Source organism: Neoarius graeffei, chromosome 7, assembly GCF_027579695.1.
Source record: "Neoarius graeffei isolate fNeoGra1 chromosome 7, fNeoGra1.pri, whole genome shotgun sequence".
NCBI lineage: Eukaryota > Metazoa > Chordata > Actinopteri > Siluriformes > Ariidae > Neoarius > Neoarius graeffei.
Window position 1 is genome coordinate 87,544,157 of NC_083575.1, and position 24,191 is coordinate 87,568,347.

General features: G+C 43.8%; 1 protein-coding gene across 2 annotated transcripts in view; it reads left to right on the plus strand.

The window, feature by feature from the left end:
- The window catches only part of dclk2a (doublecortin-like kinase 2a), a 202,775-nt gene that overhangs the window by 77,077 nt on the left and 101,507 nt on the right, over nucleotides 1–24,191 (plus strand). The window contains exon 3 of one of the 2 annotated variants that reach the window (XM_060926550.1): nucleotides 16,917–17,046. In XM_060926550.1, the coding sequence (XP_060782533.1) occupies nucleotides 16,917–17,046 (130 nt within the window). The remainder of the gene's footprint in view (nucleotides 1–16,916; nucleotides 17,047–24,191) is intronic. The other variant, XM_060926551.1, reaches the window with a different exon arrangement.

Here is a 24,191-nt window from a genome sequence, read left to right on the forward strand (position 1 = left end):
AGTCCGTGTGTCGGGCATTTTAAGTACCTTTGTAAAAGTTTTGCAAATGTTGCAGTCGGCATTTAAAATGCTAACTTAAAGTTCTTGTACAAGTTTCAGTTGATTAAACTGTCATTTTATTAAATGTGTCTGCTTTTGTAATAAAAAAGTACTGAAAGAAAAAGCAAACACAGCATTGCGATTTCTTATCCATCCATATTAAAAAAAAAAAATCCCTCCCTCCCTACTGAAAATTTTTTTGCTCACCCGGTGGACAGGAAACGGATTTTTTTTTAAGGATGGATGGATTAGCAGCAGGGTGCCAGGTTGCTCCATTTTGTGTAGCTGTCGATGTTGATTTTAAAAGTAACGAAGTAAATTACACCAGGAAATGAATACTTAAGTCTGAGTGAAAAATACTATAGCGAGCGTGCAGCATGAAAGAAGATTCTAGAGACAGAAATCTTAGTTTCTCGGTTGTTAGCCTGTGCTACTTGCTCTCGATAGCACTGGCTTGACCGCTTTATTAGCATTCGCTAACACTACTGATGAATGCTACACCGGCTGGAAGGTGACTTCACTGACTCACGGTTAAGCTCGCGTTAGCCTTCGAGAAGGCCTAGAGTGATACATTTTTGGTCCTTCCCACTATAAATCAAAATCTGATTGGTTAATTCATCTGTCACTTCCTACATAAACATACACTGCCATGGCCTTCTGTCCCACCAATGAAGTCCGAACCAGTGAGTGAGCCAGCTCTGAACTCTTCTCAGCCTAGACAACGAACAAAAAAATCTCATTGGATATCTCGATTTTAATGTTTTCAAGACAATAACCTTTTCATTTCTGAAGCAAATTTGATAGAAAATGAGTCCGAATTAGAATGAGAATATTTATCATGAAATTATTAAATCTAACATTTGAAATGCTGATATGTTTGGGCCTTCTCTGAAGGCCTAGAAGGCCCTGATGCTTCTCCTCTGGTGGTAATGCTACCAGTTTTTCATTGCCAAGTATTTGCACTTAAACACATCATGAGCTGTAGTGTGATCGTAGCCTAATTTATTAACACCGTTGCCTCAGATTCCTGTTCTTGGCTGACAGGACAGGAATCCCGATCTGAGCTTATGTTGTTGTAGGTCATCCGCCTCGAGGATCAACATGTTGTGCATTTTGAGATGCATTTCTGCTCACCACAGTTGTAAAGAGTGATTCCTGTCAGCTCAAATCCATACAAACTTCTGCTCACTGGATGTTTTTTGTTTATCACACCATTCTGTGTAAACTCTAGAGATCGCTTAGCCAGTCAGGTGCAACAACCAAACCATAGTCCAAGCCACCAAGATCCTGTTTTTTTCCCCATTCATAATATGTTCCATGTTGTGAACATTAACTAGCACTCTTGATGGACTGCATGATGGATGAGTGATTTTTTTTCTCTTCTATATACTCTTGTAATATTTAACAGTTATTTCATGAAATCGGGTCGTACATGAGCTGATAGCCGACGAGGCGCGTAGCACCGAGTTGGCTATAGAGGATGTGCAGTCACGTGACCCGTCCGTGTTTACTCCGCCATATTGGACGGCTTCAGGATTGTTTACCTTGCGCGAGCGTAATGGATCCAGGGAGTAATCCCCAAGAAAATTCGGAAAATACCCCATCTACATCGTGCGATAACTTGTCTAAGTTTGTTCAGCATCTTGAAGGTGGCGTGAGGCAGCGTTATGTGGAAAAGTGTTCCAGGTTGGGGATTGCAGATCCGTACAACTTGCCGCAATCCTTGTTCAGGGAAATTCAGAGCTGCGGTGCCGGCGATTTGCCCGATCTGGCCTACCGCGACATTTACAATTTTCTTGTTAATCGTGAATCGTGTTACACTGGCAAAGCCCTCAAAGCTTACAAGAGCCTGGAAGCTTATAAATATTTTGTTGCGGGATGGGTATCCCAATGATACCTCTGGAAGGTTCCGAAGAAGAATGTCTACTTGATAACCTCACGGGTAAGTGGCATTAAGACGTTTATCATAAAGAGACTATGCAGGACGTTTTATCGTAAGAATGTTCGAAATCTAAACTCAGTTCCAGATAATGACAGGGTTGTAAATATGTATGTTTTTGTCTGAAAAAAAAATCACAAATCACCGACTATGCAGTTATCATTCGATCCGAAAATCAACTTAACAGATGTACTAGGAGTATTGAATTAGAAGATTACACCTACCTGATATGAAGTGTTCACTACAAATTCGGCTGGTAGGACTGGGGTACCAGTTTTCTCTTTGCACAGCGGACACCCATTTTGCGCGTCTCTCCGCGTCTGCGGGGAATCTATAAAACGACGGGCCCTCCTTTTGGCCCTGTCTATTGGTACAACCAAATGCTGAACAAGATATAACCATTCTCGAAAGATCTACTCCCACACACTTGATAATTAGAACGGGTTCGTCTAAGTTCTATGCGCGGCCTTGCCGTCCAACATGGCAGATAAACAAATATCACGTGACCTCGTGACATCACGTGCACGCTCTCTATAAGCCAGGTACGACGAGATTGAGTGGAATAACTGTTTTATTCTATCCACATTCACTGGATTTTGAGAAACAGAACATTTTTTTTTTGCAAATTCGAGAAATAAAAACGTATTCCAATTGTCGTACAAACCAGAGAATGTAAACAAACCAGCGAAATGACAGTAGCATTTAGTGAAAAATGTGATGATAACAATTCTTGAAAAATAAAAATAAGATATGTTCTTACCATCAAATACTTTTGTTCAATATTTTGTTGCATTTTTTTTTCTTTTGTATTTTTTGGGGTCTTCTTCTTCTTCTTCTTCTTCTTTAGGGTTTTTTGGCGGTTGGCAAACCACCTGAAAGGTGCATTACTGCCACCGACTGGGCTGGATTGTGGAACAGGAGACATGGGGGGGCACTATATTATTTTAGCTATTTCTGTTTCTTTCAAATACTTGATAATTTTGGGGGTTTTGTTTTCAAGTATAGCTTTTATTTCGTCCTCGATTGGTTCAGCAACAAGCTCTGCCATTTTGTTTTTCTCTACTCATGGTATACGAGTTGATATCCTAGGAGTAGAGTAGCCAATCAGAGCGCACGGTTGCTCATATCCAGTGAATGTGGATAGAATAACACGAAATATTCCACAGAATAAAATCATCATACAGTTCTCTCAGAACAGCAAAGGGCAAAAGAGTGACTGTGGAGTACTGATTCATAAGACATTGTTGCAGAGGTTAAGAGGTAAACCGAAAGTGTGTGTGTGTGTGTGAGAATATGCTGACAAGGTTAGTCAGCCATTTAGACAGAATGGATCGACTCTGTCGGCTTTTCCACAGTCCACACACACCATGTCCTCATAATGGCACCACCGTACATGCAGATTGTGCTGGGATTTTATCCTGAGGCACAGTGGACATCGTTTTCCGCTCAGGGATTTACAGACGGAACAAACTGCCGAGACAGTGTAAATCGGTCCATTAGGGACACGGTGAAATCATGCATGAATCGATCAAGCATTCACAACACAAATAAGTATAATGACAGGAATACAACAACACAAACTGTCACAGCAATATAAAAAGTGCATATGGACAGGTTTGATTATTGAGGGAATTGCTTACTGTTGCTCAGCAGTCCAAAGTCCTCTTTTCAGAGTCGTCTTTTCATTTGGAAATCAAACTCCTAGAGTCTGGAGGAAGAGTGGAGAAGCACAGAATCCAAGGTGTTTGAAGTCTAGTGTGAAGTTTCGGCAGTCTGTCATGATTTGGGGTGCCGCGTCATCTGCTGGTGTTGGTCCACTGTGTTTCATCAAGTTTTATCCAGTTCTTTCTGTCCTTGGCCCACGTAAGAGACACTTCTGACATTGTCTCTGGTTCAGGAGGGGCTTGATATTAGGAATGGAACAGTTGTAGTCCCTTTCTTGAAGACGTCTGTATGTGGTGGCTCTTGGTGCGCTGACCCCAGCCTCAGTCCACTCCTTGTGAAGCTCTCCCAAGGTCTTGAATCAGCTTTTCTTGACAATCCTCTCAACAGGATTGCTTGTTGCTTGTGCACCTTTTCCAGCCAACCTTTTCAGCAATGACCTTCTGTGGCTTACTGTTCTTGTGGAGGGTCTCGATGAGCGTCTTCTGGACAACTGTCAAGTCAGCAGTCTTCCCGATGATTGTGGTTGCGTGGACTGAACTAGACCGAGAGCTACACGGTATTTATACGGTTTTAGTCAAACTCGAAATGAAATGTTCTAATAATTTGAGATACCGGATTTTTGATTTTCATGAGCTATAAGCCATAATCATCCATCCATCCATTATCATCCATCCATCCATTATCTGTAGCCGCTTATCCTGTCCTACAGGGCCGCAGGCAAGCTGGAGCCTATCCCAGCTGACTACGGGCGAAAGGCAGGGTACACCCTGGACAAGTCGCCAGGTCATCACAGGGCTGACACATAGACACAGACAACCATTCACACTCACACCTACGGTCAATTTAGAGTCACCAGTTAACCTAACCTGCATGTCTTTGGACTGTGGGGGAAACCGGAGCACCCGGAGGAAACCCACGCAGACACGGGGAAAACATGCAAACTCCACACAGAAAGGCCCTCGCCGGCCACGGGGCTCGAACCCGGACCTTCTTGCTGTGAGGCGACAGCGCTAACCACTACACCACCGTGCCGCCCCTGCCATAGTCATCAAAATTAAAGCAAAATAAAGGCTTGAAATATTGCACTTTACGTGTAATGAATATAGAATATAGAAAAGTTTACCTTTTTGAAGTAAATTATGAAAAAAATCAACTTTTTGTTCATGTGTTTAACAAAATACACTCTGAAACACATTAAATGCATTTGAAATATTTGTGACGTGTTGAATTCATTGATCGGTGCTGTATTTTTGTTATTCCTGTGAGAAGTTAGTGGTTTTGTGTTGATGGAACAGGTTGACATTGTCATTGCTAGCAAAGTTACAATGGTGTTTAATAAAAGGGGGAAAAAGTCAACTACCTCTCAAACGTAAGAGCTAACAAGCTGGTTTGTGCAACATTTTCAGCAAATGTTCAACATCATACAGTATTAATATTCTGGACTCTGCACAGTAAACCCTGCATTTATTTTCCTCAAAAAGCAGCTCAGAATGGCCTGGATTGCATCTCTGAGCTTCCTTGAAATTTGGTTTCTGGGGGCCTCGGCAGCCCCCAGACCCCCGGCCTAATAGGAAGCCGAGTGAGCTGTGCTCGGAGATGCTACTCTTTTTCATTTGTCGATGTTCAATGGAGACTGTGGTGCAAATTCTGGACTCGGGTAATCATTGATGTCAGAGATGACACGCCTGATGAGCACGAAAACAAAAGCTTTGGAAGCTGATCTGTTTGAGCCGAGTGTAAAGATCAATCACTGGAAACTGTGGTGCAAATTCTGGACTCGGGTAAATCAATGATGTCAGAGATGACACACCTGATGAGCATGAAAATGAAAGCTTTGGAAGCTGATCTGTTGAGCCGAGTGTAAAGACGAGGATTTGATAGGATTGGACAGATGAAAAGAATAAAGTGCCGCTGCATCACTCTGTTTAGGTAGAGAAGACGCAAGGGCTAAAGCTTGGTCTCAAGATGTAGAAAAACATTTTGGGTAATGACGTGCACTTTAAACCAAGTGAAAATAGAACAGCATGTCAAAGGACCAGAGATTTCTTCTCTCCGTGCTTCCACGGAAGGCGGTCGCATTCTGCTCTCCCTCTCCCTCCTTTTTTTTCCCTGCTTGTGCTCTGTGTCTTGTCTCGTCTGCTGTACTTTTTGAAGAGACTCTCCCTGCATTACTTTCTAAACTAAAAAGCATGGAATTGATAAACTGGTCTCCTAACGAAATTGACACAGTTTTGGGTTCGGGGGAACCCGTTTGTCCTGCCGGGACGTTTGCGGCTGGTTACAGGATGGACGCGTGGGAGCGGTGGCGGGTCGTGTGCCTGGCGATTCTTTCTGTGGAGGACATTGAAGATATCTACCTATTCGGAACCATGATTACAGGACTTTTGCTGATTGGATTAGGCATTGCCCTGGTATATCGAGGAAATCAGACAACGGTGACAGCTGTTCAAAGCCCCACAAAGCTGCCCGATATGATTGGAGTGGTGGGCAAAGCTGTTAGCACTCGGACTGTGGACATTCAGAACTTTAACCACAAAATGGTTGTTATCTCGGAGCAGCTTTCAGCTTTGCAAGGAATACGTTTTTTGGAGATCAATTTGAATAGAATGGACAGATATGGACGAGCGGTGAGGACGTGCAAAGACTGCGTCTGGAAAGACCAAACAATTCATATCTTATCGACATTCGGCGCCCTGAGACAGAACCGGCCTTGTTTTAGGCCGTTGCTGAGAAAATATTTCCCCCTGAAGGTCACTGCCGGGAGACACTCTCATTTTTCGAATTCCTCTCTAATTCTCCGTGGTCGCCATTTTTACCCCCAGTGTGACAAGCGGGTGCATGACCAGCGCCGTCATGGCTGCAGGACCGGACGGCTGCTTGCTTGCGCTGGATTACCTCCTTCCCTTCCCCCCTCCCCCCCCTTACCCCTTCCCCCTGATTCCCCCCCTCAAGTCCCGTGTTTAAAGTGTACCTGTGTTGTAGTTGTGCTTATGCAAAGGGTTTTTTTAAATGTTCCCACACTGTACTCCTGACAGAAGCATAGTGGGGGGGGGGGGGGGTTCTTTTTTCCTTATCTCTCCTCATGTTGCATTTCCTTTTTATCTTTATCCCTGTCTTCCTGTCCTGTCTACCCTATGTCAATTGTATGTTGTATATGTACGGACAGGTTGACGGCTAATTTCTCTGGTACATGTGACTAGTGACAATAAAGGGCTGCTGCTGCTGCTGCTGATGATGATGAGACGCCAACATCGACAAATGAAAAAGAGTAGCATCTCCGAGCACAGCTCACTCGGCTTCCTATTAGGCCGGGGGTCTGGGGGCTGCCGAGGCCCCCAGAAACCAAATTTCAAGGAAGCTCAGAGATGCAATCCAGGCCATTCTGAGCTGCTTTTTGAAGAAAATAAATGCACAGTTTACTGTACAGTATAAGCTCAATTACCTAAGCTCTCTGGGGGAAAAATCTGGCTAACTAAGAGGATGTTCAGATAAAGGGGGTTCAGATAACTGAGCTTGTCCTGTAATACAGTGTTTCAGTCATTTCATCATGATCAACAACAAAAGTCAGAGTGAAAGGCAAAAGACTTATGTATAGGTCTTTCAATAACAATAAAATGAATACTGTATTTACTTCCTGAACTGTGCACCAGTCTAATACTGGACGTAACTTCATAAAGTCAATACTGAAAGATGCCCATCCATACAACATTTAATTAAACTGAACATGCTGAAGTTACTGACATCTGCGTAATTTGTTGTATGTAGCTGTTGTATGACTGTCTTCGCTTCACACAACTGTCTTCGCTTCACACCCGATACTAGTTTGCTATAAAAATCAAAAGTTTCAGTTCAAGACAGCTTGCTTCCATGAAGTCGGCTACGCATCACTACTGCGCATTTCTGAGCATTGCATTTAACACGTGCCATGATTGGCCGAGAGCATGAATCAGGTCACCTCTCAATCTTGCGCCAATCACAGCGCAGCTACTGTAACATAAGGATACGGAAATTCCCAGAATTATCCGAATCAGTGTAAACAATGGCACGTGGAACAGTTTGATTCGATCGATACACGGGCAAAACATATTATTTTCAGGTCTACACGTAGCACCGTAATTGTGCTTCGAAACCGTAGCTGCTACGCCCAAATCGTGTTTGTTGGCATCTCTGAAGTAGTCCAAGAAGTTTCGATAAGATTGAAGATCAGTGGGAATAATCCACAGTCCCAAAGCATGTAAACAGATCCAGAGAGTGTCTGTGCTAATAAATTAACAAAAAGTCATTTTTATTAGTCTGAATGATTGTTCAGGTTGTTCGTGCGAGGTGTTAGGGGTGAAATTAAAGTCTGTCAGCAGGTAGTACGTGATTTCACACATGCTAATGTTAACATTCATATTTTTATGGGAGATTTTTAATAATTATTCATAGCTCAGTTCAGAAACCCCTCATACTAAAAGCTGTTTCATTTTAACGTTTATCATTTAAGTACAAGTGGTGTAGTGGTTAGCGCTGTCGCCTCACAGCAAGAAGGTCCGGGTTCGAGCCCCGTGGCCGGCGAGGGCCTTTCTGTGCGGAGTTTGCATGTTCTCCCTGTGTCCGCGTGGGTTTCCTCCAGGTGCTCCGGTTTCCCCCACAGTCCAAAGACATGCAGGTTAGGTTAACTGGTGACTCTAAATTGACCGCAGGTGTGAATGTGAGTGTGAATGGTTGTCTGTGTCTATGTGTCAGCCCTGTGATGACCTGGCGACTTGTCCAGGGTGTACCCCGCCTTTCGCCCGTAGTCAGCTGGGATAGGCTCCAGCTTGCCTGCGACCCTGTAGAACAGGATAAAGCGGCTACAGATAATGAGATGAGATATCATATATATATATATATATATATATATATATATATATATATATTCACCAGAGGTGGACAAAGTACCCAACTTCATTACTTAAGTCGAAGTACAGATCCCGCTGGTCAAACGTTACTCCGATACAAGTGAAAGTTCTCCAGTCAAATTTTTACTGAAGTTAAAGTACTGAAGTACTCGCTTTTAAAAATACTTAAGTATTAAAAGTACATTTTCTGTCAACGCATCGTTGTATTATTGCTACAGTGCTTACAAAACCTAATGCCGTTACCAAAGACAGAAATGTGAATTCACAAAATGAACACATGCTGTGCCATCATGGTGGTTTAACATTAAGCTAGCTAGTCAGTGAAGCTCCACCTGACATGCTAGCAAACCCTTTTCAAACTTGAAATCATATTGGGTAGCTAACGCTACTAGAAAATAAAGATTTCTACATTTTGTTTATTTGGCAAGATTATGCTAAAATGTATTTCTGAAAGCACTTCAGATAAGTTAACGTTATTCATGTTAGCGTCACTCCGTTTTTACATGCTAACTAACAGTGTCCAAGTTAACTAGCTATGAGTTAACGTTAGCCGTGGACAAGGCGATGGCAACTTGGCGGGCAAATCCATAGAAAGTCATTTGACTAACCAGACTGCATAGCTACGTTTGCAACGTTATCACTAGCTCTAAAAGCACACACAACGTCACTGCATGCTTTCTCTTGGAATAAAACGTTTATATCCCTCAATATGCTCCTGCAGGTCAGACGGTGAGTTTTTGTAGGCTGTGATGTGGTTCGTTTTCAGCAAACAAAGCAAACATTTAAAACGAAACGAATCTTTAATCCTTTCAGGAAACTGAAACATGGGTTCTAGGTAAAGCCAGGGGTGCGTGATTCCCCAGAAGAACCGCCTCCTTTCATTCTGCCATCAACTGATTGTGTTCAAATAACGCTGCTGAGAAATCATTGAACTTGATTTTATACAGTCTATGGATGTGACGTGACCGTAGTGATTACTGACCGGCTGTCTCAGTGTCACCTGTGAAAAAAAAAACCAACCATGTTTTAGAAAAGAAAGAAAAAACATCCACTTTCAAAACCGCTTCATAGTAACGAGTAACGAGGAGCTTGATAGAAATGTAGTGGAGTGAAAAGTACGATATTTGCCTTTCAAATGTAGTGAAGTTAAAGTCAGAAGTTTCCAAAAAAAATATTCAAGTAAAGTACAGATACTCAAAGTGTAAAAGTAAATGTACTTCGTTACTATCCACCTCTGATACACACACACACACACACACACACACACACACACACACACACACAGGGTATTTCAAAAAATTAGATATCATTTCACAATCTAATAACTTTGCCAATTCTCATTCAGTTGACCTCAAATTTTAACAGCATGTGCGGAAACAGGTCAAAATTTTATGTTTTTTTTTCTCTTTTTAGGTATAGAAATCCCATTCACTGGAAAAGAAAAGGCGTTTCGTGTGTTAGAGTATGCTCGAACACACTTGAACAGGACTGTGCAGCGTGCATTTATGAGAGAATTCTCTAAAAATGCACCAACTGCAATGCACAAAAAGTTCAAAGAGGAAGGCTGTCTGTGTCTCAGGCGGTGTGCATATTGAAAATTTGTGAAATCGTTCACGGAATCCGCATACTTTTGGATTTCTCATTCAAATTTTGAGGAATAAATCTTATATTGCTCAACACTGAACCTGTTCAGTTTCATTTGCCTGGACTATGTAGTTTCTGGGATATTTACATCTCAAATAATATCAAATGTTTTGAAACACCCTGTGTATGTATATATATATATGGGTCTGTCTCAGAAACTGGGTACTGTGGGGGTCCCCCACTAAATATACTCAGTCAATAAACTATACGGTTTTGAATGGCGATGTTGGTTTTAATTTGAAATAAAATGATGAAAGAAATAATACAGATAAAACTAAATCTTTGATGTGAATACTCTATTCAGAATTTGGCAAAAATTCTGCAAATTTGTGGAAAAATGGCGGCTTGATCTGGGACATGATAAATGGTTGACTACATCGCATTCCCTTAAAAAGGTTGTAGTCCACTGAAAAGTCTACAGTTATCACTAATTGTATTTTAAGTTGTAACTTTATACACCTAAGGATTGGTGCGCTCACAGAATAATCATAACCGTAATAAAACATCATGCAAAATATTTCATCACCGTTGTAACTCCGTTTTCCGCAAACCCAAACCCAATACGATCGTGTGTTTTGATCTAAGCGGAAAGCCTCAGGGTCAAGGTCATGACCTCACCAAAAGTAGTAACTTAAAATCACTACGCCATATAAAAATTTAGTTATAAATCTGCGATTTTGTTTTTTAAAACGAAAGCTGAAAGTTAGGTATAGAATATGTTTCTTACAGAATATGTTACGATGGTAGCTGGTCTTGTATGAATTCCTGAGCTATAAAATGAGTCGTGGTCTATTTTTTACCGTAGCGTGTTATTTGTGTGCGGGGAAGGACACACATTAACAATTTGCATGTGTAGAATGGAATTTTCCACTCCAACAGTTAGAAGTCGATCGTGCTTCCATTTGCGGTCTTTCTGTTATGCGGGTGATCTGTTCGGACGTTTTCACTGAAAGGGTGAGTTTTGACAGTTTTATTTTGTTTTAGTCTTGCAGTATAAGGCAATAGAATGTTTCTTTTTCATCTGACTTTCATATTTCGTAGTGTTTGCGTATTTTTGGCCAATATTTTTCAACCATGGTCAATTTAGATCGAACTTTTGATAGAATCTACGGCCAGTCATTTTGCCCCGCCCCCGCCTCGCGCTCCGTCCGGTGCGGTAGTGATGTCCCGTTGCTCGCGCGCCGCAGCAGAGACCCGCGCGACCTTCAGCCAGTACAGTTGCTGTTCTTTTACCACCGCCGTTATTCTCATCTTTCCGGTGTGTTCTTGATTTTTCCATCGTGTCCTATTTCGCCATATCAAATCCCCAATATCATATTATTCATATTTAAGTGAATAATCAATTCAGTCATCATAACTTGGCATTTTTAACCCAAGCAATCAAAAAGAGGAAATTTATTCAATATTTTCACTCATCTGTGAAGGAGGGGCTTTAATTCTTCATGATGGAGTTATTTTATATGGAAATCAATTTTACAAAAGCATTTGAATTGTTATCAAAAAAAATGTTCCACAGTGGAGGCCAGATAAAGCAAAATACTATCTTTATTCTTATTAAACATGACAAAAGAAACATTGAGTGTTAGGTAAATGCAAAAAAAATAGTAAAATTAGAAAATTTATTTTTTGCCCATAAAGTCCCAAATGAGAGACCAGTTTCTGAGACGGACCCATATATATATATAATTTTTTAATTTTTTTTATTTTCATTATTATCTGGTAGTCTACAGATGGAAAACGCTTTGTAGCCACATCCCTGCTAGACGTCCAGTACCTCGAGACTCAGCTTTGGCGTGAAAGCTTAAAGCTCCCAGCAGTGCTTTCTAGTCTCTCAGTGTGCCGTCAGTCTGTCACTCCCATATGCTGTCCTGATCACATGCTGCCAATTTCGACTTTATAAAAACCACAACGTCTCAGTTTATCATCTTAAAACACTATCGTGTCACAACATCCAAAAAACAACGGTTTCTGTTACAGTATAAAGGGAGAGCAGTGAGACTTGGGACAATTTGTAGATTGTATGAAATTCTTTGCAGGTCACATCACATTCATATTGCATTCGAGAGTATTTACTGTACCCTCTTACCACAACGTTAGTTTCTCAGTTCTTCACGTATACTGACCTTCAAGCTTCACTTTTTCTGCAGGGAGACATGAGACATTCCCTGTGTCTGAAAATCACTCACTGTTCACTATATAGTGAGTTCGCCATTTTGTAGTGCTGTCCGAATGTATAGTGAGAATTATTACACCCTATATACTGGACTCATAGTATCCCATAATGCATCATGAAAAGTAGTGTACAACCCTCTGGTACAACCGATGGGCACTAACCAAGCAATATGTGACCCCTCACCGAATCCAGGGACACATGTCGGCCGAAACGAATCCGAGATAATCGCAAAAGAAGCTTTTTTTTTTTTCGAAATTTGTGATTTTTGTTTTTTTCCATCATGTGCAAGTTGAGATCTTGAAGAATGCAATCAGTATTTCAGATAATAGATTGTTTTGTTGGAAAAGCATACATTTTTTGTTGCAAATTGTCTCGTTTTTGTCAGGACTGTAGTCTGCTGGGGGGTGTGGGTAAATTACCATATGGGCCATTCACATGATGATTTAAGCCTTTTGTGGGGTTTTTTCGCGAATCAGCTGTATGATACGAGCTGAGCGCATGGCTACTTAACTGCATACAGGCGTGTGATTTCACTATGGAATGAGTTACTAAACAGAGAGCAGAGGAGCTGAAACACCGCGAAGCAAACAGACGCACGGTATTTACATCGGAGATAACCATTTCTAGCAAAAAAAAATGCAACCTCGTTTTCCAGATTGAATGGAATACTTGAATGATCGGATGATACACGGACCGTTCTAGGATTACATTCCATCGGAGGCATTGGTGTGTGCAAGGCGCCGTTTCTCTTTCTGATGGGGTGAGTTTATTAATCTAAGGCTATGTGGTTATTTTTGCATGTAACGGAGAGTGTTGTGGTTTGGTTAAGCCTAGGTCACAACCGGACGTACGATTTTTTGGCCGTGTGATTTTTGGCGTTTCCCAAATCGCTGCGTTTTTTTTTTTGTTGTTCATGGAGAAAGATGCGCGTTGGCCGTAAGTTTGTCTTGCAACCTGAAAAAAACGTAAGCGCCCGTAGAGTTTGTTTGACATGACAAAGAACCTCTGCGGCCGGTCTGCGGCTCGAAAATCAGCACGTCACACGCGCGCTCTCGTGCGTTTCATGCGCGCTCTCCGTGCGTTTCTTGCGTTTTTGCGTGTAGACTGGCCGTAGGAGCACATACTGTATGGCCGGTTGTGACCGAGGCTTTACATGAAACTAGTGTTGTGTTAGTTGTGTCATCATCGTGCTATCTTTCTTTCTTACGGTGTGAGTAATTTTTCAACCACAAAACGTTAAAATATACTTTAGGACTTATTTTTGTACTTCATAATTGTGTTGGGCATACTTTGCATGGAAGGAAAATTGACGTGGTGATCTTTGTTTACATGAAAGTAGTATCGTGCTAGCTCGTAGGGGGTAGGGCTTTCCTTAATGTCATGCAAATGAGCACCATTATGTGCCCGCCCTACACCCAGAGTAGCTGAGATGGAAAACTTTGAGGGCGATTTTCTCCCTTTTCTGTTTTAAGAAGTATACACTTTCAAAAGGCCACACATTCTTCAAATATTGTCAGATCTCCACATGGAAGGCATCATTGGAAAGCTTAGAAACTACTTTCTGAATCTGTCAATAACTCAAAATGCCCCCGGGCCGACATGTGTCCCTGGATTCTGTTTTCTGCCACATATATCCCATCATGCATCGCGGTCGCACTGAAAGAAAAAAAAAAGTGTGTTTGGGTGAGTCGGTCCCCCAGAGTCTATGATCAGAACTGTGTCCATAGCAACGGTGGACATTATTCATAGCGGTGGTCGACTCTTCAGAAATACAGACCGTAGAATTACCGTCTCTCTTGAAGGAAAAATTAGAGCTTAATTTGTTACCGAGAAATGAGAAAATGAAAGGCTTGAAGACTTTCCTGTGGCAGAAAATCCTGTGGCGCTCGCATGGGAGACTTCTAGAAATAAATGTCTTCTTAGCTGACGAATCCGTGTTCGAATAAACATGCCTTCAGAGCTCGCTGGGTGATTTATTCCTATTCACACTCTACATTTTCATCGCAGGGTTGTTCGTGTGCAGCTGAGAAAAGAAGAGTACTTAGCGCTCATCTCCATCTGTCTTTGATCATTCAGCTGTCAGAAAGAGAGAGAGAGAGAGAGAGAGAGAGAGAGAGGATCTTTATTCTGGATTGTATTTTCACTAAGCCTCCTCCAAAGTGAGGCTCAAAGAGAGCAGGATAATATGAAAGGCTCAACGTCAAAGCAGCGCAGGGGTTTTGAAACACCAAAACACACTGAGCTACACACACACACACACACACACACGACTTATTAAAGCCACAGCTTCCTGTGTTTGAGCCCCAACATCTGAGATCTTTTAAGAGTTTTGGCTCTGCGTCAACCACTCCCAGAATTACAGGACATAAATAATTAATCTCAGCAGTTTTTATCTGTTTCATTTCATTTAGCATAAACACCTAATGCTAACCTGCTAGCTAGCTAACTAGCTAACATGTCATGTTACCAAACTAGCTCGCTGCAATTGCAGTATATGACATTGAAACTTGCCTATAGCCTATGTACCTGTTTATTTGTTTGTTTGTTTGTTTTGTTTTTCAAATTATATCTTGGCAATCATCTTTGAAAGCTCCTGTATGTTCACCATAAATGTGATTTCCAGGTTATAAAATATTACGAGGGCGGCACGGTGGTGTAGTGGTTAGCGCTGTCGCCTCACAGCAAGAAGGTCCTGGGTTCGAGCCCCGTGGCCGGCGAGGGCCTTTCTGTGCGGAGTTTGCATGTTCTCCCCGTGTCCGCGTGGGTTTCCTCCGGGTGCTCCGGTTTCCCCCACAGTCCAAAGACATGCAGGTTAGGTTAACTGGTGACTCTAAATTGAGCGTAGGTGTGAATGTGAGTGTGAATGGTTGTCTGTGTCTATGTGTCAGCCCTGTGATGACCTGGCGACTTGTCCAGGGTGTACCCCGCCTTTCGCCCGTAGTCAGCTGGGATAGGCTCCAGCTTGCCTGCGACCCTGTAGAACAGGATAAAGCGGCTAGAGATAATGAGATGAGATGAGATGAAAATATTACGACTAGCTTACTGTATCCAAGTGAAATAAGTCGCAGAGTATCTCGGACTAGTTACAGTTGAAACAACAAGCAGCGATGAAGGGGGCCAAGCATTTTCTAGCCCAACCCTTTAGCAGCAGAGAAGGACCACGAGCCGTTCGGACCCTCAGCACGCATCCACTACATTTGAAGGTGGAACCTCAAGCCGTTGCTGAGATCTTACCCCACTTCCTGTTTTCAGCAGTCCTTCAGGAACTTTAGGTCATGCTGCTAAGTATCTGTGAGAAGTTTGGTACTTAGACCTAAAAGTTTTCCTGAGATATGTTTCCACTTCCTGTTTGGTGAATTTGATCAAATTTGTTGTGGAAGTTTTGTTGGTGTAGGTCCCAAAAATATTTCAGTAGAATTTCCATTAGTTTTTTTTTTTTTTGGAAAAGACACTGATGTAAAAGTACTGATGTATTTTTCTGGGCCAGAAATATAAACACAAGCTTGAAACAAAGAAAGCAATGATTTCCACTGAAGTGCAGAACTGCAGAGTGACGCTTCATTCAGCTGCTTTTTCAGTCACCTCATCTTTATCCGTTTATAGAATTTAAAAATAGTGTTCAGATTACACCTGCGAACCAATTCTTTCTTTCCTTCTTTCTGATATTTTGTTAATTATTTCTTTCCATCTCTTTCTTTCTTTCTTTCTTTCTTTCTTTCTTTCTTTCTTTCCTTTTGTTAATTTTCTTTCTTTCTATTTTGTTAATTCTTTCTTTCTATTCTTTCTTTTTCTGTCATTTTGTTAATTTTCTTTCTTTCTTTCTGAAATTTTGTTAATTCTTTTTTGATATTTTGTTAATTCTCTCTCTCGCTCTTTTTTGTTAACTCTGTCTTTTTGTTAACTCTCTTTGTTAACTCTGTCTCTCTCTGTCTCGCTTTGTTAACTCTCTCTCTGTCTTTTTAACTCTCTCTTTTTGTTAACCCTCTCTTTGTTAACTCTCTCTCTGTTAACTCTCTGTCTCTCTCTGTTATCTCTCTCTCTCGTTGTTAACTCTCTCTTTTTGTTAACCCTCTCTTTGTTAACTCTCTCTTATCTGTGTTAACTCTCTCTTTGTTAACTCTCTCTTTTTGTTAACTCTCTCCCTCTCTCTCTTTGTTAACTCTCTCTTTTTGTTAACTCTCTCCCTCTCTCTCTTTGTTAATTCTCTCTTTTTTGTTAACTCTCTTTGTTAACTCTCTCTCCCTCTCTCTCTTTGTTAACTCTCTCTCTTTTTGTTAACTCTCTCTCCCTCTCTCTCTTTGTTAACTGTCTCTCTTTTTGTTAACTCTCTCCCTCCCTCTCTCTCTTTGTTAACTCTCTCTCCCTCTCTCTTTGTTAACTCTCTCTCTCCCTCCCTCTCTATCTTTGTTAACTCTCTCTCCCTCTCTCTCTTTGTTAACTCTCTCTCCCTCTCTCTCTTTGTTAACTCTCTCTCTCCCTCCCTCTCTATCTTTGTTAACTCTCTCTCCCTCTCTCTTTGTTAACTCTCTCTCTCTCTCTCTCCCTCTCTCTCTCTCTCTCTCTCTCTCCCAAGGTTACGTGTTTGCAGGACTTCTTTGGCGATCACGACGTGTTCATTGCGTGTGGTCCGGAGAAGTACCGCTACGCTCAGGATGATTTTGTGTTGGATCACAGTGGTAAGGCTTGTGCAGCCTTTCTGAATGGTAGGCCTGGCTAAACACTAACCTCCTCTCACTTCCTGTTGTGTTTGTAACGTCTGTCCTCACATCTTTCCCTCACACTCACTCACACACACACACACACACACACAGACACGGTGCACGCCACCGTCACCTGGCACTGCATTCGCTCTGTGTCTCAGAGAGAGAGAGAGAGAGAGAGAGAGACGGCGTGCACGTGTTCCTGGCAGCGGTTGAGAATTCCTCCAGTGAGAGTGTGAGTGGTGTTGGGTTAAACCTTCCAGATGTTAGTCATCAGTGAGCTGTGCACTAAACAGTGAGTGAAGTGTCCTGGAGGGGAAACAAACTCATTCCACATCATTTACAAACAAAATAATCCCATAATTTCTCAGGAATATAAGTGAGGAAGAGAGCTGGAAGGACAGTAAGGCGGAAAGAGTCCATTTCAAATCTTATTCATGAGGAAACAACAGAAATCAGCTGCTTTCTGTGAGGAAGGAAAGCAGGCAGGATGTGCTGTGATAGGACGATAATAACAGACGAGCTTCTGCTGGAGTGACGTATTCTGAGATGCTTTTATGCTTTTCTGCTCACCACGGCTGTTCAGAGTGATTATTTGAGTTCGAACCACTCTAGATGTTCTCCTCTGACCCTCTCATCAACAACACGTTTCCCTTCTGGATGGTTTTTGTTTTTCACACCATTCCCTGTAAACTCGAGAAACTGTTCTGCCTGCAAATCCCACGAGAGTTTCTCAGCAGTTTCTGAAATACTCGAACCGGCACCAGGACCACGCCATGATCACAGCGACGAGCCGTTTTTCCGTTAACCGACTTAAAGCAAACTCAAAAACGAGCAACGGAAATTTTGAAAATAACTCTCGAATATCCCCCCAAAAAGGGTTTTACTCTCATATGAGGCGGTTTTTCAGACATGATAAAGCAAGATTTCGCAAACTTGACATGCCGTGAAAAATAAATGGAAACGCTGCCTTTCTGAAAAAGCGAGTGCTCTCAGAGCAAACACGAGGAGAAACATCACGATGGAATGCACTCGGTGAAAATGGGAATTTAATTGTATTGAATCTAAACTTTAAAGCAACCTTTAAGTATTTATTAGTGTATTTAAGTTACCTTTAAGACAAGACCTTCCATTTCTGTCTGAGCTTTTATTTATTTATTTATTTATTTATCTTTTGTCAATTCTTTCTTTCTTTCTTTCTTGCTTGCTTTCTGACTTTTGGTTAATTCTTTCTTTCTTTCTGACCTTTTGTTAATTCTTTCTTTCCTTCTTTTTGACTTCTTGTTAATTCTTTCTTTCTTTCTTTCTTTCTTTCTTTAACTTTCTTTCTTTCTTTCTTTCTTTCTTTCTTTTGGTTAATTCTTTCTTTCTCTAACTTTTTGTTCTTTCTTTCTTTCTGACTGCTTGTTAATTCTTTCTTTCTTTTTGTTAATTGATGGGACCAACATATTTGAAACAAATTTTATTTCCTCTTTTGTTTTTGTTTTTATTTTATGTTTTTGTTTGTACAGTCTGTAAAAATGCAAGTCTATGTTAAAAAAAAATTTTAAGGAATTGTAAGTTTGACCACAGGGAGAACAGCACCCTTCTGTGAAGGGGAAGCTGATGTGGATCAATATAAATAAATAAATAAATAAATAAATAAATAATTCTTTCTTTCTGACTTTTTGTTAATTCTTTCTTTCTTTCTTTCTTTCTTTCTTTCTTTCTTTCTTTCTTTGTTAATTATTTCTTTCCTTCTGACTTTCTGTTAATTCTTTCTTTCTTTCTTTCTTTCTTTCTTTCTTTCTTTCTGACTTTGTTAATTCTTTTTCTTTCTTTCTGACCTTTGGTTAATTCTTCCTTTCTCCTCAGTATCTAGTCATTAGGATGCTCCTGGATTCTCCATACTGTTTGGATTAGACTCTTTAGCCTGTTTTGAACTGAACATATATAAGACACACACATGCACACACACACACACACACACACACGCACGCAGTAGAGTATGTAGTTGAGCCGTTCGATGTCTTTGCCCTACTTCTCCTCGCTGCTCCACTTAGATAAAGTAGGACTTTTCCAAAAATAACAGAAAGAAGAGCGGAGGTGTTTTCTCCAGAACGCTGCTGTCGCTGAAAGCCCATCATCAGGACCCAGTTTAGATCCAGTCCCTTATCTTCACCACTGAGGAGCCGGCAGGAAATTACAGTCATTTCGACACGAGTAAAGACTGATCAGTATCACATGGGTTCCGCCTTTATGAAAGATCGCAGTCACGAAAAACACAAAGACTGACGGTGTGATTCTGGGGATTTGACTCGGTTTTTGGTCAGAAGCTGCAAATTACATCAATAAATTACTGTCAGTTACTGAAGTGCTTGACTGATCTTTCTTTCTTTTATTTATTTATTTATTTGTCTATTTTTTCTGTTTCCTTTTTTTCTGTTTTCTTTCTCTTTGATCTTTCTTTCATTCTATCTTTCTTGGATCTGGTCTTGTATTATATCTTTTTCTTTTCTTTCCTTCCTTTGTTCTTTATCTGCTCTTTGTACATTTTTCTGTTTTCTTTCTTTTGTTCTTGCTTTTTTCTGTTCTTTCTTTTTTTGGTCTGGTCTTTTTAATGTTGCTCTTTCTTTCTTTCCTTCTTTCTTTCTTTCTTTCTTTCTTTCTTTGATCTGGTCTTGAATTATATCTATCTTTTTTTTCTTTTTTTATCTGATCTTTGTGCTTTTTTCTGTTTTCTTACTTCTGTTCCTTTTTTTCTTTTTTCTCTTTTTTCATTCTGATCTTTTTAAATTATTTCTTTCTGATGTTTTCTTTATTCTTTCTTTATCTTAATTTTTTCTTTTTTTCTCTCTGATCTTTTTAAATTATTTCTTTCTGATTGTGGCAGCGGGGGCATGGTCAAGCGCCGGTCTGTGACAGGAGGGCGGAGTCAGGGAAGGTAAGTGGCAGAATCACTACACCTGAGGGCAATTAACCTGTGTTTTTGTGTCTTCCCAGTGACCGCGCCCTACTTAAGAAGGGAGAGCGAGAGCGGAGGGAGTTCTTCCCCAACGAGACGCCGATTGTGTGTGTGTCTGTGGATTTAAAGCAGTTGTTCACTGAAAAGTGTGGCAATAAAAAACGCTGTACCAAACCTGAACTCTGTCCTGCCGTCTTCTGTGCTCCGCCCTTATATGAGACCCGCTACAGTGGTGCCGAAACCCGGGACATCTGGAGCGCAGAAGCCGAACAGCCCCATGGAGTCCTCCCCGTTCGCCGACCTGGTCCACGCCCTTGCCATGGCCCAGCAAAGCCAGCACCAGGTGCTATTCACCCTCCATAAGGAGCAGGAACAGCAGTTCGAGGCCCTGGTGTTGGCCCAGCAAGAGGATCGTCAAGTGTTCCGGCACCTCCTCGCGTCGGCGGGGTCTACCAACGCTCCCACCGCGGGCCCGTCTCCCGTCACCCTAACAAAGATGGGCCCGCAGGACGACCCCGAGGCATTCATCACGCTCTTTGAGCAAGTCGCGGAGACCTCGGGGTGGCCGATGGATCAGCGCGCGGCGCGCCTCCTCCCCCTGCTAACGGGAGAGGCGCAGCTGGCCGCGCTACAGCTCCCCGCCGACCGCCGGCTGGCCTACGCGGACCTCCGCTGGGCCGTCCTCCAGCGTGTGGGGCGCACCCCCGAGCAGCAGCGTCAGCGCTTCCGCGCTTTGCACTTGGAGGAAGTTGGCTGGCCGTTCGCGTTTGGCCAGCAACTCCGGGACGCCTGCTGGCGGTGGTTGAGGGCCGACAACCGCAACGCCAAGGGGATCATCAACCAGGTGGCACTGGAACAGTTCATCGCACGCTTGCCAGCAGGAACCGCGGAGTGGGTCCAGTGCCACTGCCCAGAGTCACTGGATCAGGCCATTGACCTGGCGGAGGACCATTTGGCGGCTGTCCCGGCGGCAGGACAGCAGACAGCCTCTTCTCTTCTCTCCTCTTCTCTCTCTCTCTCTCCCTCTCCTCCTGTGTCCCGTCCTCGCCCCATTCCCCCACTGCGGAGGCAGGGGCCGGCCCCACCCCAGCCGGCCCGCCACACCTGCAGTGCCCTCCCGTTTCTCCCTTCTGTGTCTGTCTCTCCCCCCCCTCAGGTGAGTGAGCCCCAGGACACTGGTGCGGAGAGGAAGCCCAGGCCAGTTTGCTGGCGCTGCGGGGAGCCGGGCCACCTCCAACAGCAGTGCACGGTAATGGAGGTGGGTGCGGTGGTTCGGATCCCCGACGCGCCAGGAGCCACCCTCGATTGGGCCGGAGCATATCGCATACCGGTGAGTATTCAAGGGGATACACATCAGGCATTGGTGGATTCTGGTTGTAATCAAACCTCAATTTACCAAAGCCTGATGCAAGACGAGGCATTAGGGGGAGCACAGGGGGTGAAGGTGTTGTGTGTGCACAGGGATGTTCACAGCTACCCTTTGCTGTCGGTCCACATTTTTTTCTGAGGGGAAAAATTTATAGTAAAGGCGGCGGTTAATCCTCGCCTCACCCACTCGATAATTTTGGGGACTGATTGGCCAGGATTCAGGGAGTTGATGAGTCATTTAGTGAGGAGTGGGTCCTGCCATAGGTCAGCAGGGGGAGGTCCCGGTGTCGCCTTGGCGGGAGCAGCTGTCACAGAGCTGTCTACGTCATCTCTGCATCAGAGTGAGGAGCCACAGGCTCCTCCTCCCTCTCTCGGGGAATCCCTGGCGGATTTCCCGTTAGAGCAGTCGCGAGATGAGACTCTGTGGCATGCGTTTGACCAAGTGAGAGTAATCGATGGTCAAACGCTCCGGCCGAACGCCGCCCCAACCTTCCCCTATTTTTCTATTATGAAAGATAGATTATACCGAGTGACGCAGGACACTCAGACGAAAGAGCAAATCACACAGCTGTTGATTCCAAAAAGGACACCTAGGGCAGGATAAGACACTAGCCCGAATAATGGCCCGATTCTATTGGCCGGGGATTCGCGGCGATGTCCGTAGGTGGTGTACGGCGTGCCGCAAATGCCAGTTAGTAAATCCGGCGGCCATTCCAAAAGCGCCTTTGCGCCCTCTGCCATTAATCGAGACCCCGTTCGAAAGAATTGGGATGGATCTCGTCGGGCCATTAGATCGGTCAGCACGAGGGTACCGCTTTATATTAGTTCTGGTGGACTATGCAACGCGATACCCGGAAGCGGTGCCCCTCCGCAATATCTCAGCACGCAGTATTGCGGAGGCGCTCTTCCGCGTCATCTCCTGAGTTGGAATCCCGAAAGAGATTGACTGATCAAGGCACCTCGTTTATGTCACGAACACTGAACAAACTGTATGGGTTATTAGGTATTAAGCTGATCCGCACCAGCGTGTATCACCCACAAACGGACGGTTTAGTGGAACGGTTCAATCGCACCCTCAAGAATATAATTAGAAAATTCGTAAGTGAGGACGCACATAACTGGGATAAATGGCTCGAACCCTTGTTGTTTTCAGTGCGAGAGGTCCCCCAAGCCTCCACGGGGTTCTCCCCGTTTGAATTATTATATGGGCTTAAGCCACGCGGCATTTTAGATGTGCTGCGAGAAAATTGGGAGGAGGGACCTTCACCAAGTAAAAATGAAATTCAGTATGTTATTGACCTGCGCGCAAAACTCCACACACTCACACACCTAACCCAGGAGAATTTGCGGCAGGCCCAAGAACGACAAACCCGCCTGTACGACAAGGGTACGTGCCTTAGAGAGTTCGCACCAGGAGATAAAGTACTCGTACTGTTGCCCACATCGAGCTCCAAATTAGTCGCCAGGTGGCAAGGACCCTTTGAGGTCACACGGCGAGTCGGGGACGTCGACTATGAGGTGAGGCGAACGGACAGGGGTGGAGCGCTACAGATTTACCACCTCAATCTGCTCGAACTCTGGAACGAGGAGGTCCCCGTGGCATTGGTGTCGGTGGTTCCGGAGAAGGCGGAGCTGGGGCCGGAGGTTCAAAAGGGAACATTAGCATCACGTACCTCTCCGGTCCCCTGTGGAGACCACCTCTCCCCGACCCAACTCGTGGAGGTTGCCCAGTTGCAGACCGAGTTTTCGGACGTGTTCTCACCCCTGCCCGGCCGCACCAACCTCATAGAGCACCACATTGAGACGCCCCCGGGGGTGGTAGTGCGTAGCCGCCCTTACAGGCTACCCGAACACAAGAAAAAAGTGGTTCGGGAAGAACTCGAGGCCATGCTCAAAATGGGCATCGTCGAGGAGTCCCACAGTGACTGGAGCAGCCCGGTGGTCTTGGTACCCAAGGCCGACGGGTTGGTCCGGTTCTGTGTGGACTATAGAAAAGTCAACGCGGTGTCTAAATTCGACGCATACCCAATGCCTCGTATTGATGAGCTGCGACTAGGCACGGCTCGCTTTTATTCGACACTGGATTTAACAAAGGGATATTGGCAGATCCTCTTGACTCCACTATCACTCCACTTACACCAATTTGTCACACTTCCTTTTGGGCTGTTTGGGGCGCCCGCTACATTTCAGCGGCTGATGGACAGAGTCCTCCGCCCTCACGCCACCTATGCGGCCGCCTACCTCAACGATATTATTGTCTATAGTAATGACTGGCCGAGGCACCTCGAACATCTGAGGGCCGTCCTTAGGTCGCTGAGGCGAGTGGGTCTCACAGCCAACCCGAAGAAGTGTGCGATTGAGCGGGTGGAAGTACGGTATCTGGGCTTCCACTTGGGCAATGGGCAGGTGCGTCCCCAAATTAACAAGACAGCAGCAATTGCGGCCTGCCCGAGGCCCAAGACCAAAAAGGGGGTGAGACAGTTCCTGGGGCTGGCTGGCTATTATCGTAGGTTTATTCCTAATTATTCGGACGTCACCAGCCTGCTGACTGATCTGACTAAAAAGGGGGCACCAGATCCGGTCCAGTGGACGGAGCAATGCCAGCGGGCTTTTTCTGAGGTAAAGGCCGCACTGTGTGGGGGGCCACTTTTACACTCCCCTGACTTTTCTCTCCCCTTTATGTTGCAGACGGATGCGTCGGACAGAGGGCTGGGGGCTGTTCTGTCCCAGGAGGTGGAGGGGGAGGACCGCCCAGTCTTGTACATCAGCAGGAAGCTGTCGGTGCGTGAGGGGCGCTACAGCACCATTGAAAAAGAGTGCTAAGCAATCAAGTGGG